At 40.4% G+C, this 22,872-nt stretch overlaps 1 protein-coding gene across 1 annotated transcript in view; it reads left to right on the plus strand.

Annotated features, from left to right (window-relative positions):
* The window catches only part of LOC124288796, a 318,833-nt gene that overhangs the window by 16,509 nt on the left and 279,452 nt on the right, over positions 1–22,872 (plus strand). Inside the window, exons 6-7 of the mRNA XM_046725327.1 lie at positions 15,164–15,288; positions 21,208–21,381. Of these exons, the coding sequence (XP_046581283.1) occupies positions 15,164–15,288; positions 21,208–21,381 (299 nt within the window). The remainder of the gene's footprint in view (positions 1–15,163; positions 15,289–21,207; positions 21,382–22,872) is intronic.

Raw genomic sequence — 22,872 nt, forward strand, 5'->3', positions numbered from 1 at the left:
ACAACAACATTGGATTCTGTGTCGAAACGTCGCCTTTCACAGAATATAGAAGTTGTATATCCATAAAATTATCATCATTCTTCACAAAGTACGATTAAACTAACGAATGTCAGACTACCATTTTTGTGGAAAAAGCAGATCTTGACATAAACAAAGTGGGTTCAGGCAATATCGTAACAAAAAGGCTGATTTGAACGTCAAGTAGTCATTATCCCAGAAACTTCGGGAGCATTAATAGCTACCATTAGAACTTCTGGGGGTATTTTGCGTTTTCGTTTGCATTCAACTCCCTGTGCTATATATGTTAGGGTAAAGTCCACTAGTCCCAGGTTTTTCTGTAGTCGCCATACATGCCCTCTATTTCATCAGTGCTAGTAATCCCTTTCTTCGGCTTTCGTCACACAATAAAACCTTTGAGTACAGAACATACGTCCACTAGTCTCAACTATCCATAACGAGCATTGCTACTAATGGAATTTTCCTGCCTACATCTCTGCGGATGAGTAGGCAGGAAGTCTTCAGCTCTTTGTTGTGAGTACTACTGTGGCAAACAACATATAATAATTACCTGAGTTGTTACTGCCCGAAAGTAGATCATCTATAAAGATCCACACATGCGATAAGTCCCATGAAATCAAGGTGAGTTTGCTATATGATCTATGGTGTGTGGAACAAAAGTAATGTTTTGGAATATTTCAAGTGGTTGGTTGAGATGAAAAGATGTTGGAAGACAAAAGCTTCAGTCTGAGTAAAACATTCTTTTCATTCATTGAAATAAATAAAATATTTACTATGGTCGTCATCAGGTGACATATCGATTTGAAACGAGGTATGAGGTCATTGAATAAAATCTAAAAATGCTTAAAATCGCAGTAACAACATTGAATCCAATGGAGGGTGAACAAAAATTTTCAAGATGATCTATCTTTAAATGTATTCGAAAGGTTTAACATTCTAGAAACAAAAGTACTAGAATCGACACTTTACTCAGAAAATAGTGGATATTTCAGTTTCCAACTCTCATTGCTTTGGAAAAGAGAAAACTATATTTGAAGTCTTTGAAACGATGAAAGTTTAAGATTACACAGCAGCAACAGGTTATGGAGACGGTTAGGTCCCGTAAGTCCGACCTTTGGGTGGGTGTTAGAACAAACTGGTCGGTTTGCAGGGGTGTAGACATTGGACAGTCAATGGTTTTACAACGGTAGGGTTAATGCTAAAATGTTCACCGGAAAATAAGTGGACAAGATTCATGCTGTGAAATATAATTTTTATTTAAACATTCATTGGGACGGTAGTTTCTATTGTCTACATAATAAATAAAACACATTCATATAACATTTCTATACATACAAAGTTTATAGCACTAAGTTAAGCAACTTTAAATAACATAACATAAAATAGCACTAGAAATGACCACTTCCTTATTGTTACGGTAAATAAAGTTGCTGTGACAAAAGGTTTAAGAGTCGCCTTGGAACCGGCAAAATAGAACACAGAAAAGTCTAAAATATTCAATAATATATTGACCAAACAATGAGCAAGCTCCAATGAATGACAATACAGATATCTAGTACAATCCAATTGAGTCACAAATCTAAAATATTGGGTCACAAATCTAAAATATCAACTCACCAGCGTCTTGACATTAACGGTGAGAGGAGATATACTGATTGAAAGTTGTTTACAATGACATGTTGAACAGACCAACGCGGTCTTGAAATGTGGAAAGACTCGACGATGGCAGGCAGATGTGTATCAGCTTAATGACGGCAAACAGATGTGTATGACTCCAGTCATGTGGTAAATCCGTGCCGCACAACTCAACAACCAGCCTTTATATAGCTCTATGGTAGCTGGATGTACGTCAGTGTTATTCAGCCCCAAGTATTTAAGGAAATTAACACTTTGTCTTGCTTTCTGACAACACTTTTCAATTCTAGATTTACATGTTAAATCAGACGTTAGAAGTATACCGCCGTAAGTAGTGGAATCTGCTGATGCAATGTTTTCATTGCCAAAAGTGTAGTTTACAGTTTTAACTTTACGTTTACTTTTATTAAAAATGATTACTGTGCGTTTTGCAGGATTGTATGTTAAGCGCCATTTATTGGCATATGTATGTATAGTATCGAGAGCAATTTGAAGTCCCTTTGGTGAAGTACTAACAAGTGTTGTTTCATCAGCAAGCAATATAGTCGGAACACTCAGGCCATACACACTTAGGCCATTACTAGCCTGTCTCAGAGTAGAAATCAAATCATTGATAAACACTAAGAAGAGCCAGGACGACATGGCTCTGTCTTGGCTAACACCTTGCTTAACAGGATACCTGTCAGAGTTTTCACCCTTATATCTTACAAAAGCATAACTATTTGTATAACTGCAGTGCAGTGGTTTCCAGATGTTTCCCCAGATGCCCAGTTGATGTAACTTGTAAAATGTACCAAAATCAAAACGCCTCCCGTAGCTTTATCTCTTGGAGGGAAAAAAAGAATGATAATCGCCGCACCGTCTTAAGTTAAAGGTATCGGTATTTTTAAGATATCTCTCTTGGAGACACAATGCTGACGGTTGAAGATCTTGTATGAGTAATTGTATTCCATCGAAGTTATTCTTTAGTCCTCTGAAATTCCACTGAATTTGATTGGCCAATTGAGTCATGGTGGCTTAATTAGAGTGATATAGTCATGAGGAAACCGACTGAGGCCAATACGACATCATCGTAAAATCACCGAATCACGTCTTGACTGACAACCCAAGTAGGTGTAACCGATTGTTGTTTTTATATTCGTGGAGTTAATTTCTTCCTAACTGGGTGTCTCACCTTTTTTGCATAAGGCCCATAGTATAACTTTTGATAGTAGGTTTAAGATCACAATACGACGGGATAAGCAGTGGAGATAACGGGTTGTCAAGGGCTGCTTTAGCTGCAGCAACGGTCTTTATATATGTATTGCTTCCGGGTGTCTTTTATATGAACATATCAGGGTGACATGGTAGAGATCTTCGATATTGTTTAAACTATGTAAATATGCACATATTCAATCAGCTTTTACAATTTTATCATGTCTTGGGTATCAATAACACCAGCATGAGCAAATTGGGTAGCAAATGTACACAAGGTTGAGTCTATCAAATACTTCTCTGCTTCAAGACTAGTATAAAAACGTTTATAACATTCACATCTATTGCTACATGCTATATACTTCTCCATCTTTGGAATTCCTATCATTTAATCTGGTAAAGAGTGTAAAAATGTAAAGGCAACTAGCTATTAATCCAACGTGTGGATAAATCCAAGCATAGCCAAGATCCGAACGAAATAGAATGTCAAATATTACTTGCCAAGTTCTGCCCGCCTGTTGAATAAGCTTTGTACGTTTAGTTTTATACCGCTCTTAGCAACATTTTAACAATGCCACGTCGGGGGACACCACAAGTGGGGTTCACACATTGTACCCATGTGGGGAATCGAAGCCGGGTCTTCGGCGTGACGAGCGAATGCTTCAGCCACTAGATGTCCTGTTTGTACTTAACAAAACAAGACATAATCTTTTTTCAGTTTCCACTGTAGTAAATATTCACAGAACTACCACAGCTTGAGCAGTCCTCAGAGTTAATAATTCACTCTACCATGCAGATTGCAGAATGCTATGTGAATGAACTCTAGAAAAAACTTAAACTAACAAAGCTGAACTTGATGAGTAAACATGGTTTGGGAAATTCATCATAGAGTGTTTGAATATCAGCCTGCATACGAGTTGATGATGTCGGAATGTACAATGAATACAGAGTAAGTGTAACGTTCAAAGTAAGTCGCACTGCAACCGCTTGGAGATTTGTTTTGAGTGTCACAGGGATGTGGATAACGCCATGCCTTACAAGAATGGATGATCCTCCCGTGACACTACTACCTGCAGCAGAATAATAATGATATGCGTTGAACTGATGTAAGTTTAAAGAATCTGTCTGCTTCAGATATGTATCTTGTAAGCAGACGGCTGATGGTTGAAAATCCTGGTTTAGTAGATGTAGTTCATGTAGATTATTTTTAAGGTCTTTTCCAATTCCACTGTAGAATGTTCGAAGGTACTATTTCGTCGGGGTTATTGGGGATCTACTCCTTGCCTTTCTAGCGGGCAACACACTATGTTCCCTGATGTCAGGCGACAGAATCTGAGGGGAATCAGTTTTGATCCATGTCAAATTGGTTTGACAGCTTGCAGATGGTTTGGTTACTGTGGCTGTATCAGACGGTGGTGGAAGCATAGGTTTCCGTTAGTTTGGAGATTTGGACTAGTTGGTTTTTCTTTTGCTTCTGCAAAACTAATGTCTTGCGTACATTTCATTTTATTGATTTCCATTTGCTGTTTCCAAATGGAACATTCTTTGGAGAAAGATGAGTGCCTTCCTTCGCAGTTGGTGCATATTGTAAAGATTGTTACAGTTACAGTCATCTGTCGTGAGAGTTTTCTCACCACAGTGACCACACGTAACAGATAATTTACATGCATTGACACCATGGCCGTTTCTTTGGCATTTAAAGCACCTTAAGGGATTTGGAATGTAAGTATCCACACTGATGTTACAGTAACCAGCCTTTACTGATTTTGGAGTAGTAGGACATGAAAATGAAAACAGGTACGTATCTGTTTGAAGGGTTTCATTGTTTCTACGAGTTGTGAATCGCTTAACATCCTTATAACACCTTGATCCTTCAACTCTCACACGATATCAAATTCTGTCATATCAGCAAACAACTGATCACGGTCTCACACTATTCGTTTACTGGTATTTAGGTTCTGTGTGCTGAGACCGACACAGGAATGTTAACAAACAATTCAGTCGCCCTCAGGTTTGTGGCTTGCTGCCTTTTACTACATTTAACAAGTAGAACACCTGAACGCAATCGTTTGATGTTTTTAACTTCGCCTGCAATTCCATGTATTCCCTTAGATACTGCAAAAGGGTTCAGTTTCAACGGCGTCTTATCCAGAGTCTCGATTACTTAAAAGCGTGCCCAGTAGTCAACTGATTTGGTGGATGTTTGTTCATTTGCATCACGATCAATGTCAAGTGGGCCTTTTGGGTGTTGTAAGGGGTTTGGTATTCCATGTTTAGGGTTTAATGGTTCATCACACGAGCTCCCCACCCACCACGGAGTAACATAAAGACAGTGCTGATAACAAGTGGATCTCCGACTTGTAGCACCAGGGATACCCGGATGATATACTCCAGCAGAAACAGTAAAAAATAATAACTCTACCAGATTGGCCCATGAGCCACCACCTTCTGGCTATAGGACTCTGGGCAAATTACAAAATATAAAGAGTATATTTCAAAACTTCAAGTGAAATATTATTTGGCCAAGATCAATGACAAAATATTTAGGTAGTTTAACAGTTTGAGCAATAAAATGAGCTCAGTCCTCGGCATGACCAGCGGATTGATAGAACCGGGCCCATTCTACCACCCGTCTATGTAAAGTAAGGGGCGAAGTGGTGTGATGGGCAAAAGAACGCTTTTCCTCGAACCAGTGCCCTCAATCACCAGACTCCTTATCTAGATAAAGTTAAAAGCACTAATGCACTTTTAGACAAAAAGCAAGCGTCAGTCTTGGAGGAACTGTTAGTCCTTTCCAAAACATGCTATGGTAATGGTATGGTATCTACACAGCATGTAGTCTCCATTTTCTTTGACCTGTGGAAAGCCTGCGATACAACTTTGAAGCACGGCATTTTGAAAGATTTACAAGATCTTTTAAAGATCTTTTGGAATTTATCTTCCCTTCAAAAATCCTCATTGTGCGCTGATCCGGACGGCCCAACCTTAAACTGACAGCGCATGTCGTATGCGCCATGGGAGCTGCACATGTTACTATTATACTTAGAGACAGTTAACCAAAATAGCCTTTACCTTCACCAGTAACGTTCACGCTGGTGCATGGATAGTATATCTTTTCTCTTTTACGATGATATATCAAGTGTCATGTCCTGAAATATTTGTTCCGTGATTCCATGATACACAGAGGAGAGCCATGACTGCTTATATTGCAATAATGAACCACGAAATGGCCGTTCGAAGCGAGGCGATGGAATCAGCTGATCGTTTTCAGGTCATGTTTTGTCGTTTTGTTCATGAATTTGTTGACGTTTTGCAATCGGTAATTTAAGTCTGGAACTAGATGTCTGAACCTCACACTTTTAAACCTGCAGTGGATTTTCATTGTATATGTACTCAAGTCTCTTTTGTATTACGACCGATTAGGCACCCTTGAAGAGCAACCTCCTCGTGGTGGGTGCTGGGTAACGCCAATGGCTCTTCGCCCCCATGTGGACCCGGGGTCGAATAGGTCCACAGCACCCCATTGCTGGTTGTAAGAGGCGACCAAATTGGGCAACCCGTTTGGCGTGGGTTGCACCCCTGTGTCGGCAGAGGAAGGGAGTCTGGTGGTTAAGGATGACAGAACCGGCAATAGTGTTCAATAATCCAACACACCACTTCGACCCTAACTTTGCCTAGACGGGTGGTAGAATAGGCCGGATTCTACCACTCAGCTGGTCACACCTTGCGCTGTGCATGGAATGTCTAAACAAAATTTGGTATTACGTAACACTTTTGGCCATGTTCAAAATGTAAACTGATATTATACCAAAACAAATTAGCCTCGCAGACCCATGCACAGAGGCGGTGGCTCATGGGTGATGCTGACCTCCGATTTCTGTACGTCTCCAATTGATTGTCATGGACAGAACCATCCTGACCTTTAATCTGGTAGGCAGCTACAGCATTTCATGTCAAATTTGCTGGAGTATAACACCCCCTTATCCCCGGTCTTTGCAGCTTGGAGATCGGCTGCAATATAAGATCGTCCTTGTTGACACTCCATGGTGGTTGGGGAGAGGGAATGCCGAACCACATTACTTACGACATGGCTTCCCAATACCCCGGTTCAAAACGAAGACGCATGGATTCTGACAACTCCTCGTCTGACGAGAGTGCGCCCTTCCGACCTGACTACTGGCCACGCTTCCTGATCATTGAAGCTTGTGACAAGCAACCTTTGCAATTGAACCCATTTGCAATCTCCAAAGGTATCACTGGTATCTGCGGAGAGGTTGCCAATGTTACAAAGCTCCGATCTGGTTCTCTCCTGATAGAATGTACTCGGAGACAACAATCCTTGAATCTCCTCAAAATACAAGAACTTGTCAACATCAAGGTTGCTGTCTCAGCGCACAAAACACTTAACTCGTGTAGAGGCATTGTACGGGACAGAGCTCGATGCCTTCTGACATGACTGAAGAACAAATTGTCGAGGAACTCTCAGCAGTCCGTCACAGCCGTAAAACGATTCACTTTCAAGAAGGACAGTGTTGTTCAACCAACAAACACCTATCTCTTACGTTCGCGCGAGCAAAGATTCCTGACTCGATTAGAGCTGGTTATTGTAGCATTGGTGTGGAGGTGTATGTCCCCAATCCACTCCGGTGCTACAACTGCCAAAAGTTTGGACATGGATCCAAGTCCTGTCCTTCCTCTGCTGTTTGTTACCACTGTGGTGACTAGCATGAGGGCAATGACTGTACTAAGGAAAGTGAAGTGCACAAACTGCGGTGGTAACCATATGGCCTCTTCCAAGTTTTGTCCACTGTGGCAACGCGAATCCGAGATCCCTAAGATCAAGCACAAAGAAAATGTCTCCTTTCATGAAGCTAAAAAGAGGGTTGCAAGTTTAACTGCAGCCCCTTCAACCATCACCTACTCTTCTGCAGTCTCCCATCCTTCTATCACTACTGCAACTATCTCATGTCAGACCGACCTGACATGGGTCATGTCTTCTCAGCCAACTCAACTCAACACAACTCAGCCCATCTCAGCCACTCCATCTCCAAAGCCAAAACTTCTGAATCACAAACACCAGAACAAATGCCAAAACCAGAAACAGAAACTGCGCGCAAAAAAGGGAAAAAAAGAGGCTAAAGCAGCTTGAGCAACTGCCACACACAAAACCAAAGGCCACCTCTCCTTCAGAGGCCCCCGTCGAGGTCCATTACTCCTTTGGCCGTCAGGATAAGAAGGTAACTGCATCTCCACCTGACACCAATAGGAGTTCATCAAACGATTTCTCACGTTCACGTGACATGTCACCAGTGGAAGCATCATGAATCCACAAAACATGATTCAATGGAATTGCAGAGGACTTAAGTATAATTATAACGAATTCCAGTTATTGATTCAAGACTTCAAACCATTCGCGTTTTGTCTCCAAGAAACCTATCTAAAAAAGGACTGATAAATTTGACATCCATCGGTACAGTTCCTACCACTCCTTTTCTTCTCCCAATGTTAAAGCCACAGGAGGCACTTCTATCCTGGTGAGGCAGGGCATCCTCCTCCATAGCCCTGTTCCACTTAACACCAACCTACAAACTGTTGCTGTCCGCATGACTCTGAACATAGGGTCTACACTATGTTCACTCTATCTTCCTCCCTCCTCAACTGTCCACCTATCAGATATTCAGAACTTGTATAATCAACTCCAAAAGCACTGCATAATCATGGGCGACCTGAACGGCCATAACCCTCTATGGGGGGAGTACTGATACAAATAATAAGGGAAAGGTCCTTGAAGATTTTCTCTCCAATAATGATCTATGCACCTTCAACGATGGATCAAACACCTATCTCCATCCTGCCACTGGAACATACTCTGCACTTGATCTATCACTCGCTCACTCTCATTTCTTAAACGAGTTTGAATGGTCGGTCCACGATGATCTTTGTGGAAATGACCACTTCCCAACTATTCTTACTCCTATCACTCCCGCGGATGAACCACCTTCAACAAGATGGAATTTTACTAAGGCCAATTGGCCATTATTCCAAACTCTCTGCTCTGAAAAGCTTATACCGGACAACTTCAGGAATGTTCCTGATCCCAAAGAACTATTTTCTGATATCTAAAATACTACTGGAGACGAAACCATTCCTAAGTCCTCTGCAAACCCGCACATACGCAAACCATGGTTTGATACAAACTGCAAACAAGCTAGGAAAAATAGGAAGAAGGCGGAAAAATACTTCCGTCAACATCCTACTGTGCATAACCTGAATGCCGTTAAAATGACAAATGCCAGGGCAAGACGTACATTTAAACAAACTAAACGCCGGTCATGGAGGACAAATGTGTCCAAAATCAACTCCCGCACACCCATGTCCAAGGTGTGGAACATGATTCAAAAGATTAGGGGCAAAGGATCCAAATCTGGTGTTCGCCATCTCAAAGATGGTGACTCCCTTTTAACCAATAAAGTTGAAATTGCAAACAAACTTGTCAAAACTTTGGCAAACCACTCCTCCTCATCAAACTATAACCCCAAGTTCCAGAAATACTAAACCCAACAAGAAAAGAAATCAATCAATTTTAACTCTGATAATGGTGAGGATTACAATGAAACGTTTTCTCACCATGAATTACGTATTGCCCTGGGGCAGGCTCACGATATTCATTATCAGCTTCTGAAGGACCTTCCTGATTCATGTTTGGAAACTCTACTCAATATATTTGATGACATTTGGACAACTGGCAACTTTCCTCCTTCGTGGCACAACGCCATTATCATCCCTATTCCAAAACCTGGCCGGGATCATACAGATCCCTCAAACTACCGTCCTATATCACTAACAAGCTGTGTTTGTGAAACCATTGAGCGCATGGTCAACAATCGATTAATCTGGTACTTGGAGACCAATAACCTCCTTAGTCACCTACAATGTGGTTTCCGAAAAAACCGAACTACCATTCACCATTTGGTGCGTCCGGAATCTTTCATAAAAAATTCCATCGTCAACAAACAACATACTGTATCTATCTTCTTCGACTTAGAAAAAGCATACGATACAACGTGGAAACATGGCATCTTAAAAGATTTACATGAATTTGTATTGAGGGGCAGATTACCTCAGTTCATATCTCAGTTTTTAAACAACAGACAATTTCAAGTACGGGTAGGTTCCACATTGTCGGATTATTTCCACCAAGATCAGGGCGTCCCTCAAGGCAGCATCCTGTCTGTCACCCTTTTTAGCATCAAAATTAACAGCCTCACTAACGTCCTGAACAGTTGTGTTGATGGGTCCCTTTTCGTGGACGATTTCAATATTTCATGTCGTGGTAAGAACATGTACGCAATAGAAAGGCAGCTACAACTCTGCCTTAACAAAATCCAAAATGGGCCAATGAAAATGGCTTTAAGTTTTCAAAATCCAAAACAAATTGTATTCACTTTTGTCGTAAATACAGACCACACAAGGATCCAGACGTAACTTTGGATGGTACTCCCATCAAGGTAGTAGAAGAGGCCAAATTCCTGGGTCTCATATTCGACCGCCACCTGACATTCTTGCCACACATCAAATATTTGAAAACTAAGTGCTTGAAGGCTCTGCACTTACTAAAAGTCGTTTCAAATACAGAGTGGAGAGGGGATCAGATTACCCTCCTTCACTTGTACAGATCTTTGGTTCGTTCTAAACTAGACCACAGCTCCATTGTTTATGGTGGAGCCTGCAAAAGCAATTTAGAAAAATTAGATTCTATCCACCACCAAGGCCTGAGTCTCTGCCTGGGAGGTTTTAGGACCTCTCCGGTAGACAGTCTATATGCAGAGGCTAACGAACCTTTCCTTGAACAACGCCGCATTAAACTTTCAATGCAGTATATCACTAAACTACGTTCAAATCAGTCCAAACCAGCATACAATTGTGTTTTCAACCCTCTCTATGAAAACTTGTTTCCTAAGCTGCCAAGCCTGGTTCCACTACTTGGAATCAGAATTCAACCACACATATCTGCAGCTAAAATTGATCTCAATAGCATAGCATCTTACCGACTCCTGTCTTCACCACCCTGGCAGATGGTGAAACCACAGGTCGATCTTACCCTCACAAAATTCAAAAAGTCTGAAACAAATCCCTTGGTGTTCCAGCAGGAATACATCCAGTTACGTTCCAAGTATGACACCCATAGATCCATTTTCACAGACGGTTCCAAGGATGAGGGCCAAGTTGCCAGTGCTACAGTCATTGGATCTAAGACTGTCTCCTCTAGGATTTCCGACAACAGTTCCATTTTCACTGCCGAGGCCAAAGCTATCTTTTCACCTATATTAAACAGCAGAATGATTCCAAAAACTTCATCGTTTTCACAGATGCATATTCCTGCCTTCAAGCACTTCAAATGTTACTTCAAGTCACCCAATCATTCTGGACATTTTAGAGCTTTACAACCACCTCTCTACTGGTCAATGTGACATCTTCCTCTGCTGGTTGCCGGGTCATGTCGGCATAGCAGGTAACACAAAAGCCGATGCTGCAGCAAAAGCAGCTCTTGACAAGCCCTTATTTCCACTGCTGATCCCGTACAGTGATTTAAAACCCAATATCAAAAGCTATAATCAGGACATCATACAGACTTAAAGTTAATGCCATGTTACATGATCACGTCTAAGGATCTGCTGACAGCACGAGATTCTACGTCCGCCCACCACCTGGTCTAGATACTGGTATTATTTCTGGTTAGCTGAGGCGACACAAAAAACACATATGATTCATTGATCTTGCATGTAGAAACTATGATGAAATAAACCTAGAAACGTTAATCAAGCGTTAAGTGTTTGACCAAGCTGTTTTAAAGACACCAATTATATATTTCATTTAAACACAACTGCGTTGCCGTATAATAGTATGCATATTTTTACCGACAAGAAATATCAAAATCATCCAGAAAGATAGATCCATCGATTGAATCATTTAAAACCTTTGATAAACTGTTGATCTTAATACTAAACAATGTGACATTGAAAAAGATCGACACAGAGTGCTGATCGTTAATATTGGCATTCTTAACGAATGACTCCAACCGAACTAAATGCTCAATGGTACTGCGATGTTTACGAAAACCACAGTGAATATTTGTGATTAAATTATTTGTCTCTAAGTACCAAGTTAATCTGTTATTGACCATGCGTTCCGTGGTTTTGCAAACGCAGCTAGTCAAGGAAATGGTATGATCACGTCCAGGTATGGGTACAACAATGACGTCACGCCAGAATGAAGGAAATTTGTGAGATGTCCATATGTCATAAAAAATGATCGATAGTGTCTCTCGTAGTATTTTTGTTCTTTTAAGTTTCAGCTAAATATTTCGCCAGTAGATGAAGGGATGGTGTATATCCAACTAGGGTCCATGTAGGTAGCAAAGGCACTGATAGTCCCAATGGTCCCTAGTATGGTGATTTACCTTCAATTGTTTTCGATCTATAATGCATTTCTATACTGTAGTGTTCTAATTTAAAATCCAATTTTAGAGAGAGATGCTAGTTTTATTTCTTGATACTGTGATATTCTAGTTGGATTTACTGTCCTTCGTTGACATTTTTTTATAATTTACATGTATTTATGGTGAATTCAAAACTTGATTTAGTCTCGATATGGCTGAAATATTGCCGATGTGACTGTAAATCTTAACTCACTCACTCAATAGTGTCTCTAAACAGGATTGATGTAAGTGTTTTCAGGAGTTAATAATGAATGTTATCAGCTCCTGCAGCAGTATCGTCAGTTTGTTCAAGAGCAGTATGAAGCTCATGAATAGATAATCTTTCATTATAATCTTCCCCATTAACCGAATGAAACTTAATTTTGTTCTTTTCCTGCTGTTTTTGGTATTTTTGAAATTTAGGAATATAGTTAGACGAGTAAGAATGTTTTGCAAGGGTTTCACCCAGTTTGCTTGCGATATCAGGTTAATCTGTTAACAATTGATCCCCAGTTTTGAGATGATGTATGCTTGATTTGGTACCCTTACCTTTAATTCTCTGTAGCATGTTCCATACCTTGTCATCGGCGTCCGTGAATTTACTTTTGAAACATAGTTTTGCCAAGACTGGGGCCAGTTTTGCTTAAATATTTAAGTGTTGTATGTGGTAGCACTTGTAAGGTTGATATACCATAATCAACTGCACTGGTACCCTTGCACGTCGTTCGATCATAGTTACGGTCTCTCCCCAATCGTCCATTCAGTATGCACATGCTGTTGTATTTACAGATATCTAATAGCAGGTGTCCATGGTTATTGCTGTGGCCCTGGTCCTATGATGATCTATCAAATGGGATTCCTAGCTCGGATAGCATGTTATATTCACCAAACTCATCAGCATTGTTCAGGTTAAGGTCAATATATTTGTCTTCTTTCTCGTCTACAGGGCTGTAGTCAGGCTTTGTACTCGTTCGAGCGTTAAGATCATCCAAGAGGATAACTTTATGTGTTGATTTAAAATCTCTTATATCATTATCAAGTTTTTCAAAGTTCTCTGCATGGTGGTATGGTGAGTTTTCCGGGGCATATACACAGTGCACAGTGCTAAAGGTTTCTTACAGTCACCAAGTGTTAGCTATAGCTTGATGCAAGCAGAGTTTCGGTCACAAATAGAAGGGCAATCAAGTAATTCTGACAAAACATTCTTGACAGCAATTAATATACCACTAGACTTACCGACAGAGCGTCGTTGCCTAGGGCAGTAAAAAACAGTGAAATTTGGAATGGTTATGCCATCATACATATCAAGTTTTGTTTCAACAAAACAAATCGAATCATACTAACTAATAAATCAGAATACATAAGACAATAGTTTCGATACGCACTAATTAGTCTCGCCACAGGGATCGGGCAGTCAGCGAGGGGACCCAGTTGTTGAGCAGTGAAGCGGCCCTAGGGCTTAATGAGTTTTAACTCACTCACTCACACATGACTATTTGCCGAAAACAGATAGAAATGGACCTCCTATGGGTATCGCTTACGACGACGAAGTGTTCACCATCAACCATATTCTGCTTGACTGGGTGGACTTTTGAAATGCAAGGGATGCACATTATGAAGCGATAAACTTCAAAGATCTGTTTCTCGGGAATCTCATTGTTAACTATTTGAGGGAAGTTGACATTTACCATAACTTGTAACTATGTGATGTGAATGACGGATTGCATGTTTTTAAATTTAGTGCTATGACTTTTGCTGTTTGTAAATTATAATGTAATGAATAAAAATGTTTTATAAAAGCCAAACTCATTTAAAATTTGTACTTAAATGCATATACATGCAGGTCTCGTCGCTATATGGCTGAAATAATGCTGATGGGACGTAAAACTCAACTCAACTATAAACACCACAAAGATGCTCAGTGGTGCTAAGCACCAATTATGTGCAAAGAACAGACATTTGTACCTAAGCATCCTGTAACGCGTCTGAAGGTTAACAGTCATATGACCATCTGATAAAAGTGCTCGGTGAACAGAGCCAATTTAGAACAAACTAACTTGCCAAAGGTGAGGCCATATGTGCCACGTGTACTTCGTTGTGGGAGAGGACGGTAGTCCTAGAAACTCTCAGGCGTCAAGCTTCCAAACACATTCACCCATCTAAGGACTGTCTGTGACGAACGTAGCTTTTACTTCAACTGATTGGTGTTGTGGGTCCCATGCACAAGACCACACATGCCATTTCATTTTATATCATTTGTATGTCTAACATGACCGGTTAAGGATTGAAAAACGTCCATCTAAGACATATGCGAGACACTAATATTAAAAAAATGTCGCTTGAAATTTAATAAAGTTATCCAGCAATTTGGATAAAACCTTATCTGACATTATTGAATAAAGGGTAAGGATCAGATTTCTTGTATAAGCTTTAATCAGTTTATGGTCAACACCTCGTCTGTCTGTCGTGGTCGTTCGTCCGTCCGTAATCATTTCGTTTCCGGAGCTTACCTCAAAAACCGTTCAATATTTTTCAACAAAACTTGGTAGATATATCAAACAGAACCTAAAGTGGTGCTTATTGCATTGTTATTTCTTTCGATTTCCATGGAAACAATTTACACTTACACTTTCCATCCCAGGCTGCTATTTGCAGTAACCGAGGACTCTTGATTATACAGTCCTGAGTCTCAGTTTTGGTGCGACATATCCATACTGTTATATTGTTTGTCACTAATGGGTTAACTGTTAATTGCTGACGTACATACCCTGATATAGCGGAATACAGGCTAATGAGATATCGCCTGAATATTACGACTTGTTCACTTTTATCTTGCAGTGCTGTCCTGAAGAGTGGTCAGGGGTCAGGATCAAAGTTTGGACGTGGTAGCCATGCTGTAGCATACACAGTGACGGATAGTGAAGGCCTGACTGCTCACTGTATGATGAATTTTTACGTTGAGGGTATGGCGTGCCTTCAACTTTAGTGTATCCAAGGCAAATACGGCTGATAACTCCGGATAAAAATAAGACCTAAACTTTGGACATATGTGTATATTTGACGAAACTGATCACTGCTAGTGATTAGGTCACCTCACTCGGAGTTTGCCAATAATATTATGATTTTGTTCATGTTATAGAACTGAAAAAAGTGTTTGATAGTATATTTTGAACTTTTGTCATTCACTGGTGAATGTTTCTATGCATCATTTGCTTGAAAACTAAACGGCAGAGAGAGCTAATAGTTGGTAGGATATGTAGAACTGTACACTGTTGTCACGCCACTAAAAATACTCCAAAACAAGTTCACCTAGGAAACAATCTGAGTTTAAACATTGAGTAAATGTGTATATAAATAGGTACAGGTTATGTCAAGAAAATCAGTTAGATATTTTCTACCTGCACTTTCCATGGATATGGGTGCCTCACTTTCCTGATCCACTGCAGTTTCCTTATGATGATAACTATGATACAACCAATAAAGATGACATCGCAACTCACACTCTACTATTTCAAAAATAACAAGAAGAAAAAGTCATCAATATCTCCCGCAATGGCAAAATATTCTTCATAAATATGTCTACGAGTTATGATTATGTCAAATGTTTTGGTGTGTATATAGAAAGGAGAGTATTGAAAGCTTTTTAAAGTTCTGTTCCAGAAAGGAGCACTACCACCAGTTTCAGTCTAAGTCCGACTTGTTGGCATGGAAATGCAAAGATATTTTATTCAGAAATCCAAAAGGCACCAGTTCACCACCAGACAAATCTATGCGCCAGGTTCCATGAAAAAAACATTGAACGGTTTTAGAGTTCTGCTCTGGAAAAGAGCACTACCACCAATTTCAGTCTAAGTCAAACTTGTTGCCATGGAAACGCCAACAATATTTAATTCAGAATTCCCAAACTACCAACGGGCACCAGTACACCACCAGATGTATGTATGTGCCAAGTTTGGTGAAGAAACATTAAACGGTTTTGGAGTTCTGCACTGGAAAAGAGCACTACCACCAATTTCAGTCTAAGTCAAACTTGTTGCCATGGAAACGCCAACAATATTTAATTCAGAATTCCCAAACTACCAACGGGCACCAGTACACCACCAGATGTATGTATGTGCCAAGTTTGGTGAAGAAACATTAAACGGTTTTGAAGTTCTGCACTGGAAAAGAGCACTACCACCAATTTCAGTCTAAGTCAAACTTGTTGCCATGGAAACGTCAAAAATATTAAATTCAGAATTCCCAAACTACCAAAAACGCACCAGTACACCACCAGATGTATGTATACTGTAAGCCATTAAAAACGCAATTGGTATTTGTTGTCCTGAAACTCACAAAAGTTCTATTGAAGATTTTTGCCTGCGATACAGAGGATGCAGGGATAAAAGGCTGTTATTCTGGCCCATTTCGAGTTCGAGTCCCGGAGCATTCCTCTCACATGAACTTTGATAAATAAAACTGAAACTTTGACATTTCTCGTAAACACAACCACATTCATGAAACACGTTGTGCACATGCATTAACTGCACCCAGGCCCTGTAAAAGCACAAGGAATTGTGGAACTTAATCACTTTGAGAAAATGCCACACTTGACACAAGACGAAAGGAATCAGGTTATCGGTATGGTCAGCCAAGGTGCTTTAGATGTGATGATTGCCAGGCACTTTAATGTGCATCCATCCACTGTAAGTCGACTCAGACAACGTTTTCGGGCTACCGGAAGTGTTGCTGATCGTCCGCCGCCTGGTGCACCACCTGTGATAACAGCTCGACAAAACCGCAATATCCGAGTTTCACACTTGCGAAATCGGTTCCAAACAGCTGATGATAAGGAAAGGAGGACAAGTGGGACAAGTCAACGTCATTTCAGCGCCCAAAAGGTGCAAGGACACCTTGCTGCCTTCAACATCCGGTGTCGTCACCCGTATCGTGGTCCAACCTTATTGCATCGCCACAGACTTGCCAGACAGCGATGGGAAGCAAATGGGGCCAATCTTTGCAACAGGACATGGCCAGATATCATTTTTTCAGATGAATCCAGGTTTAACTTATCCTTTGCAGATGGACGTCCACAGATTTATCGACGTAAAGGAGAAAGACTTGCGCCAAACTGTGTCCTTGAACATGATCGTTTTGGAAGGTGGTGTCATGATCAGGCCACAGACCATCAGAGGCTGCAGACCATCCAACAGCTGTTCCTGAGAAATATGTGTCTTTCAATGCCCCAAAGACTGCGAGCATGTCTTGCAGCGCACGGTGGACACACACGATATTGACTGCAAGTGACCCCTCCTTTGTTTGATGTCGTTGTTGCGTCACTGATGTTGTTGTTGACTGGACATTTTCAGATGAAATTATTCACAGATGCTCACTTAAAACATATCTGCCAGTTAGGTTTATATATATTGAAATTAGTGTGAGTAAAGAAAGTATGAATGTCAAATTGCGGTTTTAATGGCTTACAGTATATGTGCCAAGTTTGGTGAAGAAATAGTGAATGGTTTTAGAGTTCTGCTCTGGAAAAGAGCACTACCACCAATTTCAGTCTAAGTTAAACTTGTTGCCATGGAATCGCCAAAAATATTTAATTCAGAATTCCCAAACTACCAAAAGGCACCAGTACACCACCAGATGTATGTATGTGCCGAGTTTGGTGAAGAAATATTAAACGGTTTTAGAGTTCTGCACTGGAAAAGAGCTGTACCACCAATTTCAGTCGAAGTCAAACTTGTTGCCATGGAATCGCCAAAAATATTGAATTCAGAATACCAAAACTACCAAAAGGCACCATTACACCCCCATATATATCCATGTGCCAAGTTTGGTGAAGAAACATTGAACAGTTTTAGAGTTCTGGGCCCCGTTCCTCAAAGCGATCGTAGTGCTACGACAGTCGTAACTCCCATTCCTATACTCCAAAGGAATAGGAAAGGACTGACACAGCAAAAGTATTGGTGGCTTTGACATTGTTTCGAGCATTTAGCTCTGAGCTCCAGATTTTCTTTAAGCGAGATTTGTACTCGGCGCGAAGTTTGTCTTGAATTTGGGCACTCTGGAGCTTGTCGCAAACTTGCATTCCAAGATAGGTGTAGGCCTGATCTTCCACAAGATGCTCAATAACTCCTCCCCCTTGTAACGTGACTGATCCACCATTAACTACCTTGCGACGTTCCAAATGAAGAGTATTACATTTGTCCAGTCCAAATGTCATGCCAAAAGGACTCGACAAGGAGAACCGGCTTTTACAAATTCCTTTGGCAAGGAGCTCGATGTCATCCATGTAAAGGAGATGAGTAAGTGGTGTTGGGGATCTGTGCTGAGGAGGTACGGGATGGTAACCCTCCTCCCTATTGAGCAGAAAGTTCAAAGGATTTAGAGACAAACAAAACAGCAAAGGACTAAAGGAGTCCCCCTGGAAAATTCCCCTTCTGATTGGAATAGATTCCGAAGTCTGCACCTGCCCGTGCGAGTACATCTCGAGTTGAATCGACCAGCAACTCATTAATGACTTGAGTAAATCAAGTAGTCGCTCAGGGAGGTCATTACAATGCAGAGATTTCAGAATCCATTCATGAGGGACAGAGTCGTATGCTTTTTTATAGTCAATCCAACACATGGAGAGGTTGCGTGGATATGTTTTATCCTCTTCCAAAATCATGTTCTGTACAAGAAGTTGATCCTTGCACCCCAACATTCCTTTCTGGCTCCCTTCTGCTCTCTATAAAATATATCATTGGAAGAACACGATGACACGAGGTTTGTCAGACACCCTGTGAAGACTTTATACTGAGTATACAAACATGTGAAAGGGCGGGAGTTTTTGGGACCAGTCAAGTATCCTTTCTTAAGAAGGATTATTGTGCGACCTTTGCAGAACTATGGAGGAACATCACCTGTGTCCACAAGAGAATTGAAACAGCGAAGTAATGGTGTTTGGACACAGGGAAACAGTTTCTAATACCGGTTTCGAATGCCATCTGGGCCTGGAGCTGTATTAGAGTTGGACTTTTTGATGACACATTTCAGGCAATCTGGTGAGATGTAACAGACAAACGACCTAGTTACTTTCTCATGCATTGCATGATCATAATCACGGACCCATGGTGCCTAAAGGTTACAATTGCCGGGTCCAGAACCTTTCATTGGCATTCATGGGAGGCCGTTTATCATGCTCACCATCACCGTTTGTTTTCAGTTGCCTGCAAAAGTGTTTTTCATTATTTCTAAAAAGTTTATTTTGTTTGATGAATTTATTTTTCTTTTCCCATTTCTTCTTTCTTTCAGTCAAAATCTTTATTTTGGCCTTAAAGGAATCGACAATTTATAGGCATATTTTCTCTTTGGTTGTCTTATACTGTAATTTGACTTTTGTCCTAAAGACATGGGATTCCCTGATGATCTTAACTTCAGGCACAGCTCTATCCAGGAAATGTCCTTTCTAGTTTCTGTTAGTTTTACTTGAAACCAATTTTTCTTTGAAAATGATTAGATGGAATTTCTTTGGAAACTGTGTGAAGTTCCTCCAAGGTACGAACGGCAGCATAGACACAACAATTAACTTCATGTAATGAACAGTCTGCAGAGGTTTCATAGAAATAATGTCATTTAATAAATTAATTTTATGTTTGGGAAACGATTCAGTTGTTTATTTAATTGGCCTCCGTTTTTCTAAAGGTATATCAGATATTTCATAATAAATAGAATGAAACAAAATATATACACAGGGTTTTCAGAAAGAACTGCAACTGAGGAAGAGTGAGGGTCCGAAATGTCGGGTCCAATTAGCTCTGTGCTGGAAGAGTATCCATCAGGAAGAGGAAAGAGGTTCACGCGGACATCCATTAGAAGTTTTGGGTCTGCTGTCACTTGAGCATTCTGCTCATGCAAAGGTTCCTGACGGGCAGTTTTGGGTTGAACTGGCTCACGGCGCATGAGATTTTTAAGACGCCGGAATTGGTCTCGAAGATTTTGCTCCGTCAGGAAAGCATACATGGGCATGGCATTGTCCCAATGCAGCTTAAGCCTTGCCGTTTATTCGTGGATTATCAGGCCATCCTGTCGCTTTCGAACACTCAAGTAGTGTGGATTTTAAATGATTTGACCAAGATATTCTTGATCGGGTTCTGTGCCTTCCCCTGGGGCAAGTCCCATCTCCAGTAAGGTTGGTTTGACTACCGGAGTAAGTCTGACTGGGAAAGATTAAGTTCTTCTCGGCTGTTAGTAACCCATATTTCATACAAAGCTTTATCGAGGGAAGGCACAGGGCCCAGTCGATTTTGGTGACCTTCACTTAATTTTCAAGGTCACAGAGACACTTTGAAGATTTGAGCATGTTAAACCTGAATTGTCAGCAAGATATTTCAAAAACAGTTCACTGGATCTTCTTCAAAGACTTTCAAGTCTTCCCTTGACTGTTTTTCAAAAAGCAATTTCTTTAGTACTATTTTTGCATATTTCATACACTATGACATTCATGTCAAAGTCAGTCCTGAAAATATATGTGTGTTTGAACACCTAAAGAGCAAGACATCAAGAGCATGACTGGTCATGTTTTTGTTGACATTTAACTTAAACTTTCATTACTTTACAAGTTTGATTTGATAATTTGCGGCGGGGGATTATGTCACCTTAGTGACAATGCTTGTTATTATCCTGTCGGTGTTGTTTGATTCTTTTGTTATGTTTGAGAGTCTTTTCATATTTTATGCTGCTGAATACCAAAATACTGATTCAAATGAATTGGTCTTTCTGTACTGAGCTTGAAAGAAAGATAACTGTAAATGTGTACAAATAAGTCTGAAAACTATACTGTATTTGTTTGTGAATACCCTGTATGATATCCAGTGCAAATATAATGCTCATTGAATTGATTTTCTTTTCAGTGAAAGAATGCCGTCGCCCTAATTATATACGGAATGGGGATCACACATGTGACGGTCGCATTTATGGTAGTATATGCTCTTTCCAATGCATTGATGGCTACAAATTGGTTGGGAAATCTGAAATCAGCTGCAAGGAAAACGAAAGATGGACTTTTGACGTACCGACGTGTCAAGGTAAGTTGATCACAGAACCGTGCCTTAGTGAATTACAATAAACAGTCACATTGGCAGTGTTTCATTCATATCGAGGCAATACAAACTGTATATTAATAAAAAGCACTCTTATAATTAAACAATATATATATTACTTTCAACAAGGGACGCTGACATCACTTGAATATCACAGATTTGCTTTTAAAACTGTCGAGGAACCATGAAACGACATGCTACAGATCGCCAACAAATGAAGGTAGATCACCAACCTCGAGCCCACTAGGGATTTACTGTACTTTTGCTACCTTAGGAATTACACTAATTAGATAATTTACATCATCCCTTCACGTGTTTTGGTTTCCCTTCAGATCCCTTGGACAAGCCAGAAATTACAATAACACATAGTGTACTATTAAACACGTAGGTAGGAATAAACTTACTTTTGGGGGCAGTTGCTTCTGATGAGAAAATAGACCGGTTATATTTGTTAATAGAGAAGATATAACTTCTTTGATGGGCATTGATAAGTTAGTGTTCTGGATCCAGTAACACAGGCATCTGCGCCATCATCCTTGGGTCGATCTGTGAATATAGATTTGTATGTATTATATAACTGAGTAAATTTTTGTTAGTACTGTAATTAATTTGTTTCTGAGTTCTTAAATTTGGTAAATGTTAAGTCAACCGGTTGTTTTACGAAATACCAAGGTGTAGAAGATATATACTCTTAAAAACCCAAACAAACTCGACATAGGTGTAAAACCACTTTCTCAAAATATCTAAAAACATTAAATGAAATGTGAATAGAAATATGCAAACAGAAGACTGATGTTTCCAAAATTTGCAGAAACACATCCAAACCACATAAACGTAGCGTTTGGGGAAGAATGTTACCGATTCATCCATACGCAACCGGCTGTAAAAAAACGTGCAGCACAGGGTCCTGCAATTATGCTCGCAGGCACCCCTGCTAAAAGGGTATAAAAAGTCACATCAACGGGTGTTCATACAGACCTTATAACGGCAGTAGACGCTATTACAGAATGCCAACACTAGATACAGCTCAACATAACAACGCCATTGGCAGTTTACAAGCAGCTCAGCATGGCACTTTGGCGTATGTCAACAGACTATCTCCGCATTGTGGACCCGGTACAACCACCCCAACAGAGTTGACGACAGACCGACGTACATGTGGCAGGTGCACTGACAAGTGTGCGTTACAGAGACTTGATCTTACAGACTTGTGTTCTCCCTCTCACCAACACCTCGGGGTGTTTGATGATTTTAAGTGGGGTCACCCATTTTGTTCGGGGGCGTCATCAATTTTGATCACATGTACTAGGGGTCAACAATTTTTATACATAAAAATATTTAAAGTATGCTTAATAATTATGGAAAGAGGGAAGGGATCATTGCTTTTGTACGTGACATGCAGGGTTATTGACAACTTGATTGCATTCTTGGGTCGTCCGTGTCAAGCGGTAATTGATGCACATGTTGGTTACAAAC

This window comes from Haliotis rubra, unplaced genomic scaffold, assembly GCF_003918875.1.
Source record: "Haliotis rubra isolate DU_JTF1 unplaced genomic scaffold, ASM391887v1 Scf425, whole genome shotgun sequence".
Lineage (NCBI taxonomy): Eukaryota > Metazoa > Mollusca > Gastropoda > Lepetellida > Haliotidae > Haliotis > Haliotis rubra.